Consider the following 17,193-nt stretch of genomic DNA (forward strand, 5'->3'; position numbering starts at 1 on the left):
TTGAGGAAGAAAACTAAATGCAGGAAAACAACAGAGTGAGAAAGCTATGTTGTGTTTTGCACTCAGTTCCCACAGTCCTCTCTCTGGGTGTGGATGGCTCTCTTTGTCACTGAACAAGGGGAACTGGTTTGAATCATCTCAATGCTGAAGAGAGTTCTGCTCATTTTACTTGGCATCACTTCATGTAAGTCTCTCCAGGCCTCTCTGAAATCATCCTGCTGGTAGTTTCTTACAGAACAATAATATACCATACCTTCATATACCATAACTTATTCAGTCATTCTTCAATTGATGGGCATCCACTCAGTTTCCTTGCTACTACGAAAAGGGCTGCCACAAACATTTTTGCACATGTGGGTCCCTTTCCCTCCTTTAAGATCTCTTTGGGATATAAGCCCAGTGGAAGATTAAAGGCTACATTAAAGGGGATGCACAGTTTGATAACTTTTTGAGCATAGTTCCAAACTGCTCTCCAGAATGGTTGGATCCATTCACAGTTCCACTAACAAAATATATGAGTTCTTCTATGAAGGGGGAAATAGCATCTTGAAAGCCCAGTTGCATAAGATAAGGCACAATAAGATATACCGGGTTTAAACCTGTAATTTAACTATGGCAAAGTTATGTAATGGTTGTTACTAAAATCTTGAGAAAGTCATAAAGGTTATGGGGTTGACTTGAAATCAATTTTTTGAGGGTTCGATTCCTTCCTTTCTTGTTTTAGGATTTAATGAATACAGGTTGCGCAAATGTGTGACATGGGGGAGGGCAACCGTAGAGTCATTCAATATTAGTTGTAGTTAGTTCTACAGAAGAAACTTTTTTGATGCAAAAGCTTCTTAGATGGTAAAGATTATTAAAAATTAAAGCCTACACAGCAGAGAACAAAAGAAAACCTAGAAGGAGGCAAAGAAAAACTGGGAAGCTTTGAAAATAATGTTTTGTATTTTTTAAATAGCTTTCTTTGAAATGGAAATTTATTGTTTTATACTGAATCCTCTCATGTTCTGCTCTGTGCACATGGCAATGTTTTGTTTTTTCTTTTTCTTTTCTCATTTGGTACTTGTTTAAAATAAATAAAAAAACCCCGAAAGTGAAATAAATGGTGCTTCTTTCATGAAGTTTGTATCAGGAACCCCCTCAGAGAAAGAAATGATGTGAGAAAGGATGCAGGTTCTGGTACTGTCTCAACTTTTTTCATTTTATCCCCAATGCAAAGCTACAGCCGAGGACATAAAGTAAAATGCTTAACAAATGCTGGCTACCTAGGAAAAAGTATTTTTCCAGAATAACTTCAGTTCCATGGTAAAGTTACAAATTAAGCACAATTTAAGCAAAGTGGACAACGACAATTTCACTCCCTTTGGAAACAAAATATACAACATTAAAGTATCTATCCACAAAGACCTAGCTGATGTGTCTGAGGATTCTAAAGAGGGTTAGAAAAGTCACAGAATAAGCAGAATCAAGAATCAAGACTTCCTTAAGAATTGATAAAGGAGGTAACATTCCTAAAATCCCTCCCCATTCCCTAAATGATTCAGGGAAGTCAACAGTTTCCTGCCGCCTCTAATGAATCTTGCTTCTATTCTATAATAATAGTAAGAAAGAAAATCCAAATACAGACCCAAGTACGGTAGCCTTCCTTCTGAAAAAATCTATTTTTCCTGAGGGGGTGGGGGTGGAGTTGGGAAGCAGTGTATTTATATAGTTCATACTATGTGCCAAGCATGGTGCTAAGTGCTTCTCAAAGATTATCTCATTTAATTCACACAACAGCTGCATTGGAACTCGGGTCTTCCTGGCTCCAGGTTCATCATTCTATCCATTGCATCACCTGCTGCCTCAGTATTTATTAGTTCATTCTTAATCATTTCCTTTGTGCTTTCAGATCAAAAGGCTCAATTACTTTTTTTTTCAAGATAAAGATGTAATTATCTCAGCATAAAAAAATTAATATAAATATAAGCTTGATCACTATAAAAGGAGAGAAGGAAGACTTGGCTTCTTTTACAATTTTCCTGTAACAATTTGCACTTCTGTTTCATCATAAACACTATAGTTCCCAGTCCTCCCCACACTCCAAGACAAAGGCAAATAATTTTTCATCCTTTTATCTCTAGCACTTAAAATTTCTTACATCAGACTACATTAAAATAAATTTGATGCCCACAGAGGTGAGTGTAAAGAACAGAAGGGGGCAGGGAGAGAAAGAAAACTAAGAAATGGATTTCTATGTATAATCTATTCATGGCAGCATAAGTTTAAAAAGTTGCACAAGTATTCTGCCAAGGTTCAACTCCAATGACATAACATTGGGAAATACAGTGAGTACCAGGTTGTTCAAGTCTGTGACAGCAGAGCAAAACCTTAGCAAAGGTAATCAGTAAAACTAATTTAGAAATACTTTGAATGCAGGCTCAATAATGGACCTTGTCTTTTATCTATGTTAGCCTAGTTAAGTTCAAAAGGGATCATCACCAGATTATTTATGGAGGAGTAATTCTTTTCTATGATGATAACCTTAAAGACCCATTTGACAAACTCAAACTGAGTCCTCAGTTAAAGCAAGTTCTGAAGAAATATTATGTTGTGGACTCATTTGGTTTAGTTTTTGTCTGAAGTTAAATTGTTAATAATCTTTAAAAACCAAGTTAGCAACCAGACTAAGTTAATTTTTTCTGAGACTGTGATGATCCTCACGGATGAGATATTTTCAAGAAAGGTAAGAAAGATTTGGACAAGCTGGCGTACCTCCAGCTGAACTCAAAGGAACTGAAGGAACTCAAAATCATGTCACAAAAGGGCAGTTACTTAAACAGACATTTACTTTGGAGAAGGGAAGATGGAAGGAGGTGGCCTTGGTATCTGTGTTTATGGGAATTACCATGTGCAGATAGCATGGCACAGTGGGGAGAAAGTTAGTCTCAGAATTAGGGCCAGCTGGGTTCAAGTCTTGATTCACCCAAGTCACTTAATCTCTCCCAGCTCTTAAATAATTTTTTTAAAACTACCCTTTGCATTGGGAGAGGTAGTTTTTTCTTCTCCAGGTTCTTTATCAATGAGATCCCAAGTGTGAATTACAAGGAAACCAAATTATGTGGATACTTTGCAATTTCACACCTTGGTACTATGAACAGTGTAAAAAAAATTATGAGGGAGATAAGACTCCACATAAATTATACATTTTGACCCAACAAAATTAACATGTGTCTAACAATGAGAGCAATTCATGTGTTGGGATCACTAAAAGCTGGATGCCACTTATTGAGAATGCCCCACCTAGACCCCAAATAAAGAATTTACATTTTTATCCTCAAATAGAATTATCATTAAATTATAATTCTACCAAAAAACAAAACAAAACAAAACAAACAAACAAAAAAACCTTGTATTTTGTTAACAATCATTGTTTAATAATTAAGAAGTGTTAGGCAAGAACGGGAGATCTTAGGGTCACAGGTGAAGGGTTCATAATTACTACCAAGAGGAAGATTCCAGAAGGGAAAGGCAAATTTGGGAAGTGGGCAGCTGGCTGAGAAGATAGGGCCTCGCAGTAAGATTTTGGTTTTTGTATCATGAAGCACAGATTGGTGACAGAGTGTTCGGGGAGGGCTTTAGCTGTTGTGTCTTCAGCAAGTCCGAAGGAAGAACAAAAGGAGGAGGATGGGGATGATGACAAAGAAGAAAAGCAAAGCATCCACCTGTGCTTGTGCTAAGTGGAGCTTAGAGGAGCTACAAATTAAGGTAGTAACAATGCCAAGAAAACAAAATGGGGCAGATATAGTCAGAAATTCATAAAATTCAAAATCCATGCAAACCAACATCTGAGAAACGGAGCCCCTCCCCCCACAACCTGAGATATCTACATGCAAATGCAGAAAACCCCGCCCACAAGGAAAGTGAACAAGACATCCAAATTGGAGGACAGACTTTTAGTTTTAATATTTTAATATTTTGTTTAGTATATTGGCTCTAGAAAGAAATAATCAACTACTGCAAAGGAATTGTGATTTCATTAATGAGACTTTTCCTTCCTACAACAAAGACTGCAAAGCAGCCATGGCTTGTCTGTTCAGTGCAATGTCTGACTCATCGTCCCCACAGCTGACAACTGAGGCTCACCCACTGTACTAGGGGCCTACCTTGATCTCTCGCCACTATAAAAGTACCAACCAATGGAACACACACACACACACACACACACACACACACACGCCATTCAATGGTTCTGTCTCAGGATCAGTCCATCTTTTTCAAACATACAAATTGATGACATTTTCTTTAGAACTCCTTATTTTTGTGTTGATTCCTGCCCACTATGCATCTCTCTGTTGTGAAAACTAATATTTCATGACCTATAACTATCCAATACCAGTAGCAGAATATTAGCATTAAAAAGATGGACTTTCTTTTCAAAGAGAAGTTTAAAGTCATTAATGGAGCTCTTAAAATTTTGCATAGGAAATACAATCTTGTTTCCTCCTATTTAATTCTAAACTCAACTCACTGTCTTTTTTAAGTGCTGCATCTATGTACACACATAACTGTTGTAGATTATTCATTTAACCATCTCACATAACCTGAAAAAGAGACATTCTTCATCCACTTGGCTTTTCCTATGTAGATGAAAATGAATGAATGAATATGTAGCATCCAAGAGGTTTTCAGGCTTCATATAACCAGAACCAGGTCATGACAGAACATATGAAGAAATTAACCATCTATAACGAGTCTGGTTTCAACCTAAGTTAATATGGACTCTCTCTTCCATGATAGTGGCAAAAGGCAAAAATATACAGGGATTTTACATGCCTCATGTGAAACTAATGATCAGAGGGTCTCTCTGGTACTGTACCTTTCAAAGTATTAACAGAATTTTCATGTATAAATGAGAGGGGGAAAAAAAACCGTATTTCTTAATATAGATGTTTTTGAATAATCAACAACAGTGGACCTTGTCTACTGCAAAGCTTTCCATCAAATGTGTGATGATCTCCTAATTATGCAGCCTCCTTCTCTATGGATGCTTAGCACATCCTGGATTGTGGTACTGCAATCAGAGTATAGGAGTTCAATGTTACCTGATGGTGAAAAAGAGTTGGCTATAAAAATATGAGTAAACTATGATAGATTTAGTTCTGGGCAATACATTGATCCAAGACAATTCCAATAGAATTAAGACAGAAAATGTCATCTACATCAAGAGAGAGAACAATGGAGATTGACACATACTACTTTTACTTTTTTTTGGTTTGCTTTTTCTTTCTCATGGTTTTTCCCTTTTATTCTGATTCTTCTTCCACAACATAACCAATATGGAAAAATCTGCAAATCTTTTCCATTTTTCATTTGTGTATTATGTTCCTTCTAGCTATCCCTGAATTCTACTGAGATTTGTGGGATCTCTTCCTTCAAACTGGTTTTATGTTTCATTATTTCTATTTTGAGACACACACACACACACACACACTTACCCCTCCCTGGTCATATCTCTTTGTACTAAAATAGAAGTCTGCTGGCTAGGGCACTTTCTAGGTTCTTTTTAATCCTTTCCTTAGTTGAACCGGCTTCTTTTTTGTTTTTTTTTTAAATTACATAAAATGATCCATCTGACGTGTCTTCCATTTTTATCCTATTTTTCATCATCATTAACTCCTTAAAAATAGGTTGGGTTGCAGTTGTTTAAATGTATGTCATATTTTCCATTTTCATCTTTTTCTTCCACCTTTGAATTAATTATGATCTTTGCTTCAAGTGGTCTGGCCATACTAAAACTACTGATTCAGAAACGACCCACCCAACATTAATCATTTCCAGTCTTAGGTTATGCAAGATACCCTTTCCACAAGGTTTAATGTCTTTTCTCTACGATTACCTTCAATTTATTTTGTATACCTTCAATTTATTTTGTATACAGCTAATGTGTACCCAGTTACTTGTGACTGTGAGCTCCATGAGGGCAGGGACTGGTTTTTGCCTTTCTTTGCATTCCCAGTGCTCAGCACAGTGCATGGTTCATAATAAGTTCTTATAAATGGTAATAGGCTTACTGTCATAAACTATGATCTTTTCATTTTAAAAAATATTTTACTTTTATATTTTAAAAAATTTAAAAATCTGGAATTCTCCATGCCTGATACTTTTAAATAATTTTTTTCAACTAAACATGAAGGAGTTTAAGTACAAGATTCTAAATAATAAAAATATCTTAGTCTCTCTCATTCTTTACAAAGGAAATTTATTTTTCACTCTTTTGGACTATTCTCACTTTTGCCACCAAATTTCATGTTCATCTGATATGTACATTATATGTTCATCAGATTTGAGAGGCTGATAGAAGTCGTTTATAAATCTCTCATCTCTTCACCCTTTTCAGTAGATGTTAGTACATAACACAGTTATCTAATTGGTGGATTTTGGTTTGGTTTGATTGTGTTAGAAGAGAGAAAAACAAAGAATTGTCCAATAGAGACCCCAGAATTTTAGAAAGCAGATTTCAATGTAGCAGGGAAAAGCAAGGGAGGGCTCATGAACTAAAATTTTACAATTAGTGGAAGGGATGAGAAACTCACAAAAAAATAATCTTGAAGATTAAAAAAAAAATTCCATAAAGAGAAAAGGTGGAGATGTACGTGAAACACAGATGTCATAAGTAACTAATGGATAAATTAAACATTTTAAAAACACATAAAAATATAGAATCAAGGGCAAATAATAAAGTATAAAACCTCATGCTTAAAAAATACTGTAAATTTTGCAAAGAAGTTTCTGTAGATTATCTTATTTGACTATAATAATATGCTATTATTACCCTCATTTTGCAAATGGAGGTGTGAAAGAGTGGAAAGATTCCGTGACATTGCCAAGGTCACAAAGTAGCAATATGTAGAGCATTATTCAAATCCAAGTCTTCCCAACTCTATATCTACTTCTCTCTTCACTTCTATTTCTCATACATGGACAATGTACATATGAATGACAAGGACACAGAATGGACCAGGAATACTAATCTGAGCACAATGATTTGAGACAAGTGAAAGACAAAAAATTTTTCAAGAAGATGTAGGGCTCCTATTTAAAATGAATTAGTACAAAGCTAAAGGATGATAAAAAGAAATCAGAGCAATTTTTATTTTATTTTATTTTGAGTCTGTTTTTAGTTTAAATCAAACAAACAAACAAACCAAGCAGAAAACAAAGTTCTGGATTAAAAAGAACAGAATAAAAATGAATATAAAAAGAGAAACCCAAGCTAAGCAGGACAGCAGTAAGAGGAAACAATAACTGCTTGTTGAAGGGCATAAGCCCCTGGGCGCAGGTGAACTATGTAGTAACGAATGGCTGGAAATATAGATGAGCTACTGCCTCTGCTTCCCACTGAGAAAGTGAGATGGGGGTGCAGTGGCTTGAAAAAAGGGCAAACTGCCCTCGTTTTCAGAAAATGGGTAGAAGGATTTGCAAGACACAAGTTGCTGTGAGTGACTGGGATTCTTGGCAAAATTGGAAAATGTCTTACATGAGAGATTCTTAGTGAACCTCTAGAAAAGAAAGTGGTAATCACACAAAGAGCCAGCAGGACTTTGTGATGAACATCTTAAACCTTTTCTAATAGACTTCCCACATAGGGAGTTTAGGAGAATGATAGATGCAATATATTTGGTTTTTAAAAAGCATTAAAAAAAAAAAAACAACAACTTTGTGCTGTTTTAGTGAGAAGACATGTATGTAGGCTGGATGACACATTGAAGTGGCTGGCTGGGGACAAGAATTATTATTAATGGTTCAATGTCAATGGATGGATGGGTCTCTACAATACTTGCCAGTACTTATTAAGGGCCTAAAGACAAAAGCAGCAGGTTTATCTAATTTTCAGGTGATAATGATGAGAGCAATCAATTGAGTATACAAAAGAGGAAAGATAAAAAAAAAAAAAAAATCCTGACAATTTAGAATATACAGTCAAATCCAGTGGGATGAAATGTAATAGGAATAAATGTAAAATCTAAAAAAGAAAGAAAAAAGAACTCTAAAAGCCAAAAATGGAGCAGGCAGTGCTAAGCAATAGTTTTTTGGGTTCGGTTTATTTTTTTAAATGAAAAACTCCAAAGAACTTTAGAGGACTACAACTCAACATGAAGTAGCACTATGATACAGCAGCTCAATAAGCTAAAGTAATTTCAGGAAACAACAGGAGAGGAATTGTGCCCAGAATAAAGAAGCTCATCCTCTTATTGTCCTTTGCTTAGACCCTATTTGAAGGACTGCTGTGTTCAGGTCTCACAAGCTGAATAGTCACAGAAATAGTAAAGGACTTTGGGAAGAGGACACTGACAGACTCATGACAGCAGATGCTAAGTAATGGGCAGTCACACAGACCAAGGATTGGTACTGGTTCTTCTTGGCCCCCATGGAGAAAATGAGCAGAAAGGAAACAGAACAAAAGAAAAGGAACAGAAACTTGCAGAAGGACAGTCAAGCTTAATATCAGGAAAAATATCCTACAATTAGAGCTCTCCTAAAATAGAATAGACTGCACAATCCCTGACTAGGAGCAGAGGGATGACTATTCAAATAAAGGCTGTACTTTATGGTCTTTCAAATTCAATGACTATGTGCTTGAATTGAAACATTCCATAGCTGTAAGTACAATTACTATCCATAATAACTATTTGGCAAATACCTTTTAAAGTTGTTTTTTTTAACATTTTTATTTGAAGTTTTGAATTCTAAATTCTATTTCTCCTTCCTACCCTTCCCTGAGACCATAAACAATCAGATATAGGTTATACATGTGCAATCATGTAAAACATTTCCATATAGTCATTTTGTACAAGAAGATTCACATTTTTTTAAATGAAAGAAAGTAAAAAACAGCATGCTTATGCTTCAGTCTGCATTCAATCAATATCAGTTCTTTCCCTGGAGGTAGACAGTAAGTAGATAGTATGCGTTATCATTAGTCCTTTGGGATTGTCTTGAATCACTGTATTGCTGAGAGTCATACACAGTTCTTCATCAAACAATATCATAATATTTTAATTTGGTAGATGATGTGAATATATTTACCGGGTATAAACTGTCACTTTCTTTTCTCACAAACAAAAGTGATTCAGTTATCAAAACATGAATCAACACATATTTTCAAACAGGACTCCCAAAAAGGAAATCTTTTTAATAAAAGGGCTTCATCAGTTTCTCTTCTATCTACTGTACCTTCCTCAGCTACTTCAGTAAGTTAAATAATCATGACATCAACATTTCTTCTATTTTGCTATTACATGCCACCAACTATATACGCAGCCTTGATTCTCAATATGCTTCCTCACATTATGATAATGGAAATTACATATCAGTCTGTTCACCTGAGCAAGACTGTCTCTACTTAGCTACAAGAAGTCAACGCGAAAGCAAACTTATTTACTCATCAAAGAACTTACATTAATCAAATACAAGTCTGAAGTCTAGAATTTCTAACTGGGAAGGGACTTCAGATGTCAGAAAGCCCAACCCAAGCATGAGTGCCCTCCATGTCATCTACATGGTGTCTTTAGATTTCCAAGGATAGAGACCACACCAGCTTCTGAATCAGCCTGTTCTGGGAAAGGATATGCATTAAATGCTCTTCTAACAGGGCATATTGAGCCATTCCATTATTTTTTCACAAAAGTAACTGATTAAGAGGAGCTGTGGTTATGTTATGTGTTTTTTTTCCAATTCTATATAAAAGATATGACATATAATACAGAAAAGCTAATGAACACACTGGATTTCTTACCAACCTTATCAGAGAGAGTCCTTTTTTCTCTGCGATCATTTTCATCAACCTCCATGTTTTCAATTCCTGAATCTACATCCACCTGGGACATGCTTTAAGTAGAAATAAAAACAATTAATGCTAGAAGGATGATTGTTTAATCCCACTTTTACCTGGGAAAATGTTTAAATGAAAAAGAAAATTACTCAGATAAAACAATTAAAAGGAGAACAGGAAAATTGAGAAGGACTTGTGGCCATTAACAATACTGAGCAGTGAACTTTTTTTTTTTGCTGAGGCAGTTGGGATTAAGTGACTTGCCCAGGGTCACAGCACTTAAAATTATTAAGTGTCTGAGACCAGATTTGAACTCGGGTCCTCCTGACTTCAGGGCTGGTGCTCTATCCATTGCGCCACCTGGCTGCCCCCAAGCAGTAACATTTTTAAAGTTCATTTGTGGTTTTCAACATTACATTAAAATTGAAGCAGACTTAAAATATTGTTTACATTCTTATTTTTATTTTATCTGATAAAAATGACTGAACATTTGGACTTCCTAAGTTTATCTACTTACCAATAAAATTTAACCTAGAGTTAGCACACAGTAGTTGTTAAACAAATGCATATTGACTGATGCTCCTTCACACAATTATATAGATTGTCCATTCACATTTCTAAGCACATTATAAAACTAAAACATGGTTAAGAATATAGATATATAGATATTGGAGTGAACATAATAAATAAGTGATAAGGAGATACTTAGGTGTATAATGGATAGAGCACTAGACTTGGAATCAAAAAGACCCAAGTTCAGTCATGTCCAACTTTTCCTAACCCCATTTGTTTGTTTGTTTGTTTGTTTGTTTGGCAAAGATACTAAAATGTCTGGCCATTCTTCTCCAGCCCATTTTATAGATGAGGCAAACAGGGAGAAGTGGCTTGGACAGTGTCTCATAGATAGGAAGTATCTGAAACTGTATTTGAACCCCTAATCTAGGCCTGGAGCTCTAACCATTGCACTCTACCCAGTTGTTCCATGTGACTGAGCAACTAACATTTAATTTCACTCAGCCTCAAGCTTCCTCAATTGTAAAATGATGGTGGTGATAACATCTATCTAATAGGATCAACTGAAATAATATGTAAATTTCTTAGAAATTCATCATACCTGTACAAACACATCCCCACCAATTTTCACCCTTCTGCATATCTTAATGAACTCAAGTAATTTAATTAACTTTTCCTCACTTCAAAATCAATTTAACCAGGCATCATATTGTCAGTGTTGCCCAACACCCAATAAGCATTAAGGGTCCACATAAAGCCTTAGACAACATGAAATACTTCATAGGTGTTGAAATCTTACAGTCCCAAATACTTTTAAATTTCCAATTGACTTGGATGTTGGACAATTCCCCAACATTCAGTACTAGTTTGAGTCTGATAAGTATGAATCATCTATCTCCACCTAATTAAAATGCTTACCTAGATATGCCAGTTCTAAGGAAAAGAAAAAAGACATATATAGAGGAAGTCACTAACAATTACCATTTCCATTACACAAAAATAATTCTAACATGCAAAATTTGAAAAAAAAAAAACTTACTATAAAGCTTGAGATCTTGTAATGGTTAAGAGAGAAGATTTTGTTCATTATCATTTTCTCATAATAAGTAGGATCTTTCACTATCTTTTCAAACATTTACCAGAAGCACTACTAATTGCATACACATGTATCTGAGAGTTCTGAGAGGAAACAAGGCAGTGAGTTTAAGGACAATGATTTGGTATTTCCCATAATACAATAACTTTATGTAAAATCTGCCTCTAGTTTACTACCTTTTCTCACAGGAGACACTGTCGATATCCATGCTCTGGGACCGTGAGAGAGACTGCGACTGTGTTTCAAGGCTATTAGAAGGTGAACTGCTGAGCGAACTGACTCCTTCACTGCTCTGGCTTCGATGCGCGACTCCTACAAAGGACAAGAATATAAATATACAATGTTAAAATAGCAAGAGAGCTTCACCAACTTTCATTCAAACAGTTACATCAAGAACTTTCTACTGTCATTTTTTGTAGGAGTAAAGAACTAAACCCAAAGATGTCCACTGCCGGGGAGGTGAGAAAATAAATTGTGATCCATGAATATAATGTAATAAGAAAAGCTGTGCTTTAAAAAATGATGAATGGGACAAAAACAAAAAACCTGGGAAGATTTACATGAACTGATAGTGGTTGAAGTAAAAAAACAACAACAAAACCCAATATATACAATGGCTACAATTATGTAAGCACAAAGAAAAATTATAACTATTTAAAGTTAATGTCAAAAAAGAAGCTGGGTCCCAACAAAGAGAAAGAAGACCCTGTCCCCCTGTCCTTTCCAGGTGTAAGGGGCCACTGATATTAGAAACACTTGTCAGATTTTTTTTTTCAATGTACTATGATCACCTTTGGTAATTTTTTTCTCTTTATTTTCTTTCTTTTTTAAAGAAATTCTTTATAATATGGAATATCTTTCTGGAAGGCAAGATATAGGAGAAAATTTAACATAAAAACAAAATGTATTACTTAAAAACTTATTATTTCAAAAAAGAATTATTAAATTCTGTCATCTCAATCAATAATCATTGCAATAACCCAAGACAATCTACAGGTGTCATTAGCACCACTATTATTCAACAAGAGAAGAAAAAGAAATTGAAGGAATTAGACAGTGAAGCAACAAAATTATCACTCTTTGCAGATGATATGATGACTTGGACAATCAATTAAAAAACTACTTGAAATAATCAATAAATTTAGTAAATTTGTAGGATATAAAATAAACCAACACAAATCATCGAGATTTCTATATGTTACCAACAAAGCCTAGAAGCAAGAGAAAGAAAGAAATTACATTTAAAATTACTGTGGACAATATAAAATTTTGGGGAGTCAAGACAAATCCAGGAACTTTATAAACACAATTACAAACACTTTTTACACAAATAAAGTCAGATCTAACAAACTGGAAAAGTATCAATTATTCATGAGGAGGCTGAGTAAATACAATATAAATTATAATTCTCCCTAAATTCATTTATTTGTTCAGTGCCAAACCAATCAAAATGCCAAAAAATTATTTCAGAGAGCTAGAAAAAACAAAATGCACCTAGAAGAATAAAAGGTCAAGAATATCAAAGGAATTAATGGAAAAAAAAAATACAAAGGAAGGTGTGACCTAGCCATACCAGACCTAAAACTGTATTACAACATGGCAGTCATCAAAACCATTAGATCAGTGGAACAGGGGTACACCAGATGCAATAGTCAATGACTATAGTAATCTACTATTTGATAAATCCAAAGAGGCCAGCTTCTGAGATAAGAACTCACTATTTGACAAAAATTGCTGGGAAAACTGAAAAATAGTATGGCAGAAACTAGGCAAAGACCAACATCTCACACCCTATCTCAAGATAAAGTCAAAATGGGTTCATGATTTAGACACAAAGGAGGATACTATGGGCAAATTGGGAGATCAATGAATAGTTTACCTGTCAGATCTTTGGAAAAAGGAAGAATTTATGACTAAAGATAAAGTAGCGAGCATTATAAAATGAATTAATTTGGATTACATTAAATTAAAAAGTTTTGCACAAACAAAATTGGTGTAGCCAAGATTAGAAGCAGAAAGCTGAGTAATAATTTTTATAGCCAGTGTACCTAATAAAGATATCATTTCTAAAATACATAAAGAATTGAGTCAAATTTATAAGAATATAATTCCCCAACTGACAATGGTCAAAGCATATGAACAGGCAATTTTCAGGAGAAGAAATTAAAGCTATCTATAATTGTATGAAAAAATGCTCTAAATTACTATTGATTAATTAAAACAACTTTGAGGTTCCACCTCATACCTATCAGATTGGCTAAGATGACAAGAAAAGATAAGGATAAATGTTGGAGGAAGGTGGGAAAACGGGGATGACTAATGCAGTTGGTAGAATTGTGAACTAATCTAGCCATTCTGGAGAACAATTTGGAATTATATTCAAAGGACTATAAAATTTTGTATACCCTTTGGTCTAGCAGCATGCTACTACTGAGTCTAAATCCCAAAGAGATCGTAAAAGTAGGAAAATGACCCACATGTGCAAAAATGTTTATAGCAACTCTTTTTGTGGTGGCAAAAAATTGAAAAATGAGTGGATGTTAAAATTGAAAAATGAGTGGATGTTCAATAGGGAATGGCTGTATAAGTCATGGTATATAAATGTAAGGGAAATATTATTGTTCTATAAGAACTGTTGAGCTGGCTGATTTCAAAAAAGCCTGGAAAGACTTATATGAGCTGATGCTGAGTAAAGTGAGCAGAAATAGGAGAATACTGTACACAATAAAAGCAAGATTATGTGATCAATTATGATAGACTTGGCTCTTCTCAGCATATAGTGATACAAAACAATTCCAACTGACTTAGGATGGAAAATGCCATCCACATTCAGAGAAAGAACTGAATAAAATATGAATAAAAACTATTTAAAAAAAAAACACCTCACTTTTTTTGGTTGTTTTTTCTTTTTCACAGTCCTCCCCTCCCCCCATTCTGATTTTTCTTTCACAATGTAACTAAAATATGTTCAAAATAATTGTACATGTATAACCGGGGAGGCAAAAAATCTTTCCAGGCTTTTTTGAAATCAGCCAGTTCAACATTTCTTATAGAACAATAATATTCCCTTGCATTCATATACCATGACTTATACAGTCATTCCCTAATTGATGAACATCTACTCATTTTTCAATTAAGAAATGCTATAAACATTTTTGCATGTGGGTCCTTTCTTTACTTTTATGATCTCTTTGGGATATAGATGAATGTTGAAAACTTAAAAAAAAACCCATTATTAACTAAAAAAGAAAAAGGAAAAAAAGGGAAGTATAAGAAAATAGAAATGCAGAAATGACAAAAAATACTTCTCTAATGTGACTTTTTCTATCCTCACTCTGCTAACATGTTAATTTAATACTTCTTACTTATCACAAGAGCCTTCTGACTGGCTCCTCCTATTCAAACGACTTCTGACATTCTTATTCAATAGACTCCTTTCCCATTATCTGCGATCAAATTTTTAAGTCATAGACAAGCTAGCTCCAACCTATGTTCCTGGCCTCCCTGGACCTTATCCACACTGTCCAGCAGTGTGCTCTCTTCAAAGCTACGGATGACCTCTTAGATGCCAAACCCATCGGTCTTTTAATCTTCATTCTCAGCAGCTTTTGACACTGTTGAGCTCTCTCTTCCCTGTTACTCTCTTCTCTCTAGGTTTTCAGGATACCACTCTCACCGTTTTCCTCCTGCCTTCTCAGTTTCTTTTGTTATATCCTCATCCATACCAAGTCCTCTAACCAGAGCTATCCCTCAAAGCTCTGTCCAGGACCCTTTTCTCAGTTTATACTGTTTCACTTGGTGATCTCATCAGCTCCCATTGACAGAACTACTCTCTGTGTTGATTCTCTGTCCCAAATGCTCTGCTGACCTCTAATCAAACATCTTCGAATGCCTTTCAGACATCCCAAACATCTTACACTCAGAATGTCCCAGATTTCACTCCTTCCTTAATCCCCACCCCCATCCCCACTACCTTCCCTATGAGTGTAGAGGGCATCTCTCAGGCTTGAAACCCAGTTTATTTTAGACTCCTCACTACCTCTCACCTTCCTATCCAAGCTATTACCAAAGCCTTGTTGCTTTCATCTTTGCAATCTCTCTCAAATATTCCCTGTTCTCTCCTCTGATACTGCCCCCACCCTGTTGCAGATCTTCATCACTGGATGACTGTAAGAGCTTGCTGGTGGGTCTGACTGCCTCTAGGCCATTCTCCATTCAGTTGCCAAGGTGATTTATCTAAAGGGCAGGTCTGATTGTGTGTGTGTCTCTCACACGTGTACACACACACACACACACACACACCCTCCAGCAGCTCCCTATTTACCTTCAGGATCAAATATAAAATCATCTCTTTAGCATTAAGTCCCTTCAAAGCCCCTCCTACATTTTTAGTCTTACTCCCCTACATGTATTCTTCAATCCAGGGACTACACTGGGTCCCTGACTGTTCCAAGAATAAGACATTTCAATTCTGCTGTCTTCAGTGTTCAGAATGCATTATCTCTTCTACTGACTTCTCTGGCTTCCAACCAAAATTCTCTCTTCTACAAGAGATCTTCCTTAACCCCTCTTAATTCTAATGTATTTCCTCTGTTAATCATTTCCTATTTGTATATAGCTTTCTTTGTAGATATTTGCCTACATGTAGTCTCTCCATTAGATTCTAAGCTCCTTGAAAGCAGCAATTGCATTTTGCCTCTTTTTGTATTGCAAGTGCTTAGCAGTGTCTAGCACATAGTAGTAGTAATCAGCATATACTGAATGATTCATAATATTTGGCCTTCTCTCTGTTGTATACACACAATACTCCATGTCCCTGTCTTTGCACTGGCCGTTATCTCCTTCCGGAATGCCCTCACCCCTCATCTCAGACTCACAGAGTCCTTATCTTGCCTTAAAATGTAGTTCAATTACCATCTCCTGCATGAAATCATTCCTGATCTTTTCAACTGCTGGTAGCTCTCATCTCAAAATTTTTGTATTAAATTATATATATATATATATATAATATTATATTATATTATATATATTATATATATATTATATTTATATATTATATTATAATATATAATAATTATATAATAATATATAATATATTATATATTATTATATATATATTATATATATATATAATTGTATTTTGTATTAAATTACTTTGTAAATAATATGTATTTACAAACTTTACAACTATATTATATATATATATATATGTATACTTTTTATATTTTCTCCTCCATTAGCCCTCTGCAAACAGGGATTGTTTTATTCTTTATATTTATATTCCTTGTACCAAGCACACTGTCTGGCACATAGTAGGCACTTCATGAATATTTTTGACAGACTGATGAATATGGTGTCTGTCTTATAGTACCCTACCTCTCTCAAGACAAAGGTGTGCTTTGTTATCTATTTCTGGGACAATTACTTGCTTTCAGGGTTCTTTCATCTGCAATGTTGAAGTCACTGTTGTCCATAGTTGCTGTGGATTTCCTTACTTCTTTCCGCATCGTGTTCCTCAAAATTTCTCTTATTTCCAATTTCTCCATGTTGCTGATTTCTGCTCTCTGGTGACAAGGTACAAAAATGAAGATTGCAGTCCATCCGCGAAGTCCTGGCAGCCACCCTTCCCATCAATGCTCCTTGAGGGAAGACTGTTTTTTGCCTTTTTTTATATCCCTCACAGTTTGTACAAATCTTGGGACATACGTTTAAAATTTTGTTAATTGACTGACTGAAATTCTTGCCCATGTCCTTCCAATGAATTTGCCCT

The 17,193-nt window shown here is 35.1% G+C and overlaps 1 protein-coding gene across 3 annotated transcripts in view; it reads right to left on the reverse strand.

Annotated features, from left to right (window-relative positions):
- UBE4B (ubiquitination factor E4B) overlaps window positions 1-17,193 on the reverse strand; it is a 119,448-nt gene that overhangs the window by 60,682 nt on the left and 41,573 nt on the right. For all 3 annotated transcript variants that reach the window (XM_031962895.1, XM_031962894.1, XM_031962893.1), the window contains exons 3-4: window positions 11,600-11,735; window positions 9,783-9,870 (exon numbers count right to left, since the gene is read on the reverse strand). In XM_031962895.1, the coding sequence (XP_031818755.1) occupies window positions 9,783-9,870; window positions 11,600-11,735 (224 nt within the window). The remainder of the gene's footprint in view (window positions 1-9,782; window positions 9,871-11,599; window positions 11,736-17,193) is intronic.

This window comes from Sarcophilus harrisii, chromosome 3 (genome assembly GCF_902635505.1).
Source record: "Sarcophilus harrisii chromosome 3, mSarHar1.11, whole genome shotgun sequence".
Classification (NCBI taxonomy): Eukaryota; Metazoa; Chordata; class Mammalia; order Dasyuromorphia; family Dasyuridae; genus Sarcophilus; species Sarcophilus harrisii.